This window comes from Crassostrea angulata, chromosome 6 (genome assembly GCF_025612915.1).
Source record: "Crassostrea angulata isolate pt1a10 chromosome 6, ASM2561291v2, whole genome shotgun sequence".
In the NCBI taxonomy this organism is placed as follows: Eukaryota; Metazoa; Mollusca; class Bivalvia; order Ostreida; family Ostreidae; genus Magallana; species Magallana angulata.
In genome coordinates this window covers 52,971,899-52,975,307 of record NC_069116.1, presented here as the reverse complement: position 1 = coordinate 52,975,307, position 3,409 = coordinate 52,971,899, and the positions used below count along the sequence as shown (strand labels likewise).

The 3,409-nt window shown below is 35.7% G+C and overlaps 1 protein-coding gene across 1 annotated transcript; it reads right to left on the bottom strand.

The window, feature by feature from the left end:
- Positions 1-207: 207 nt before the first annotated feature.
- On the bottom strand, positions 208-3,174 carry LOC128189609 (G-protein coupled receptor 157-like). The gene is made up of 3 exons (XM_052861271.1): positions 2,623-3,174; positions 1,641-1,843; positions 208-1,352 (listed from the first exon to the last, which is right to left on the bottom strand). The coding sequence occupies exons 1-3, from the start codon at positions 3,041-3,043 to the stop codon at positions 942-944; spliced, it is 1,035 nt and encodes a 344-aa protein (XP_052717231.1). The 5' UTR covers positions 3,044-3,174; the 3' UTR covers positions 208-941.
- Between the last annotated feature and the right edge of the window lie 235 nt (positions 3,175-3,409).

Genomic DNA, 3,409 nt, shown 5'->3' with positions numbered 1-3,409 from the left:
ATCATTGCGAATCAACAGAGCAATGATATCTTCTGGGGGCTCAAGGAAACGTTGAACAGTGTAAAAGGTTTTGCATTTAACAGGACTGGATGGCTATGTCTATTTTAAACCATATGAGTTCTGTATAAAGGTATAGGAAATTATGAAAGTAATAAATCTGTAATATTTAGAATTTTTATTCACTTAATAATAGTTTATGGCCAAAAATATAATATTTAAAATTTTTAAGTAGATAAGTAGATGTTATGGGTTGTTGACCACCCAGCCTCCTCAACTTTAATAGCGCATCGTGTTTATTATCAAGATCGCATGCAGTTTCTTTCCACCGATAGATTTTAATTACCGTTTTGCAATCAACATTATTGTTTTTCATCAGAGAATTCCGAGCATTGAATTCATTTTTGTAATGCATCAATAACCGTTTTTGTTCTTGTGTCCGACGAGCTTGATAATGATTTTCATGAGCAGCAAGCAGTAACTGGCTGGTGTTGATGGTTCGATCGTAAAGAAACACTAAAAATCCTTGGTACAATGAATTCTTTAAAAAAGTGCGTTTTATTTTTTTTCTATATGAAAATACGAAATAAGTAACTTACACGTATAAAATGCTCACTATTGATCTCTTCATATTTGTATCGAGAAAAAACAGTGCAATTTCGTGTTATGATCAACAAGCACACATCTATTTATTTCTACTATAGTATAACAATTTCAATCCGATCCGGTCCTTGTATATAACATTCTTCTTATTGCAATTTTAGGAGTTATCTCACATAATAGCGCAGTGCACGGTTCAAGGGGTTAGTGTATCTCTGCCCAGAAGCAAACAAATAATGTTTTAGATTAAAAAAATGTTTTAGAGAAATCAAAATCAATGAAATGGGCGTTTTGTTGGTGTTGAACTTCCATCTTGGTATATCATTAACGTTAAGCCATGGGTTTTAGGTGTTTTTCGATTGCATCAAGTTTGACAAAGGTTCAATTGACTGATACCGCACGGACACAGTAAGCTGAACCTCCAACGATTCCCCAGCGTCAGCTTTACGGGCGCAAACCCAACGCATACATGCTTTGCCGTACGTAATCCGAATTTCCTTATCAAACACACAAAAGAAGATAAAGTTCACTAAAGCATGGGAACTGTCTCCGACACATTGCAGATATAGAAGGAGGAGGTTATGGCTGTCTGACAGGTGACCCGGATAGGATATTGCCACAAAGAATCGAACGGTTCCCCACACTCTCAGGAGATAGAGCGGAAGCCAGATGTAGCACAGTCGCGCATCTTCCGGTCGGAATGAAGAGAGATTTGCAACCATCTCGTGCCAGCGGTAAGGTCTATCGTTCTTTTTCTGTTAAAAAAAATCTTATATACATGTAATTAAAATATCAATTAAAAGAAAAAACATTTTTGGATCTCTTTCTGATAAGTTATAATCACTTTAGGGTTTCTTTTTACTTTATCTAAAAAGCAAAGTTTTAAGAAATTGAAATATACAAATTATTCAATAGGATGCAAGTTGTTTAAATTACGAAGATGTCAATTTTTATTGGTGAAATAAATTGTGTAAAGATGATTATATCTACCAAGTAATTATCTTACAGCCTCCTTAAATTCAAATTATATGACGATTAAGTACCTCGGTGTATGTTTTCATCTTCAATTGGACAAATAGTACAAACGACAGGGTATATGTAAGGATTTCCCACAGTTTCCCTGAGATAAGCATGGCTACAATTTGCATGGTCTGGGGAGGGGAGCTTGTCCTGATCCAGCACCAAGGTCCTGTCGTTTTATCGTCACTTCTTCCGAGGTTGTTCAACATTAGTACCGTTATATAAGCTGTGTACAGAGTTATTATACAGTAATATTGTTTTTTGACTTCATACGTGTATATATTAAATCAAGTAAGTAAACAAATATCCTGTAGTGGTAATAAAGAACAATTTGCCGGATTACTGTATACAGGGAAATATTCGCCCCCGTTTTATTTTCGTCCCTTACGCCCTCGTTGTCAAAGGGCTAATTTAAGACAGGGCGAATTCTATATTGCAAATAAGATCTATGTTAACACAACTGCATCTTGGCGAATTCAAGACGGCGCGAAACCGTTTGCAATTGTTAAAGGGCGAAAATAACCCTGTATACAGTATTATGCCAGTGCCAAGACGGAATAGTGTGCAGGTTCGAAAATATTCATATTCCATTGCTTAAAAAGTTCATAATCACAATTGCCATTAATGCATATCACCTTTCAGGTGAGTAATGATATCCGCCATTTTTAAAAACGATTCTATGTAGAAATTTAAAATAATAAAAAGCATTATTCCTGTGGGAAATGTTGAATTCCCTATCAAAATTAAAGTATTCCCAAGGAAAGTTGTATATAATTAATTCACAATGTATACGAAATTGCAAAATTGTCACCATGGCACTGGCATGCCTATCCTACTTAACATAAGCGGCGTTAAAGATCCTCTCAAGACTTAACTATCCATAACTCCATCATATAATTATCTTTCAAAGAACACATTTGAATTGAAATTATATAGTGTACTTTGGTTCCCTGCAAACGATCAGTACTGCAGTCACCGTAAAGGGATGTATAACAGCAATCTTACCTGGAATTAACCATCCTATTATATGGTACACAACTTTTAATGATTTCTTCTTGTCCCAGTCCATGGGTGTTACGACCAACAGATATAAATGGACGGCAATCATTGAAGTCCAGGAAAAGGAGGCCAAGTTGGAGAAGGTTGTAAGAAAGCTTTGTGCTTTACAAACGACATCAGAATACTTTCCTCCAGACGATTCGATCATGGAATTGGTAGCTCCAACTATATATCCTGAGGATGTGAGAATGTCGGATATTGTAAGGAAACACAGGATATTCCTCAATCCGTAGTGAAGAGCCTTGATCTTATAATGAGTGACTAGCAGACATATCCCCCCGAGAACAGACGCTGAGGAGCTGACTAGAGTCAGTGCTGATAGAGCGCATGTGTCACCCATGATGTTTAATCGCCCCTCTTCTGTCATATACAAGTAGGGTATACACGCTCTCTTTTCACAGTATAGTGGACCGTTGGTCCGTTATCGGAACTGCTAACTGTGCCAAAAACCTGCTCTGTCAAAAAAATTGTCACTTTTCTTAGTTTTTTAAAGATGTTATCCGTTAATTCTTTTGTTTATTATTTATGTTAACGATTTTACTTAAATTCATGTTTATTCCTTAAAATTATTTGCATTATTTGTTTTATTATTTTCAATTTTTATAATAAACTGATAACTAAAATGTGTTTTTTTTTAATTTGGGGGCAGACTGTATATGTTTATAGCTTCATTGTCTGTCAACTTCACCAACGCCCTTTTGACCCTTATAATGTCTGCATGCATTGCAACATT

What these genes read in the sequence shown, in the direction of transcription:
- LOC128189609 (XM_052861271.1), bottom strand. Translation starts at nt 3,043, where the DNA reads ATGACAGAAGAGGGGCGATTAAACATCATGGGTGACACATGCGCTCTA. An exon ending in AATAGGATGGTTAATTCCAG is followed by an intron (nt 1,844 to 2,622) that starts GTAAGATTGCTG and finishes CTCTGTACACAG; the next exon opens with CTTATATAACGGTACTAATG. An exon ending in AGATGAAAACATACACCGAG is followed by an intron (nt 1,353 to 1,640) that starts GTACTTAATCGT and finishes TTTTTTTAACAG; the next exon opens with AAAAAGAACGATAGACCTTA.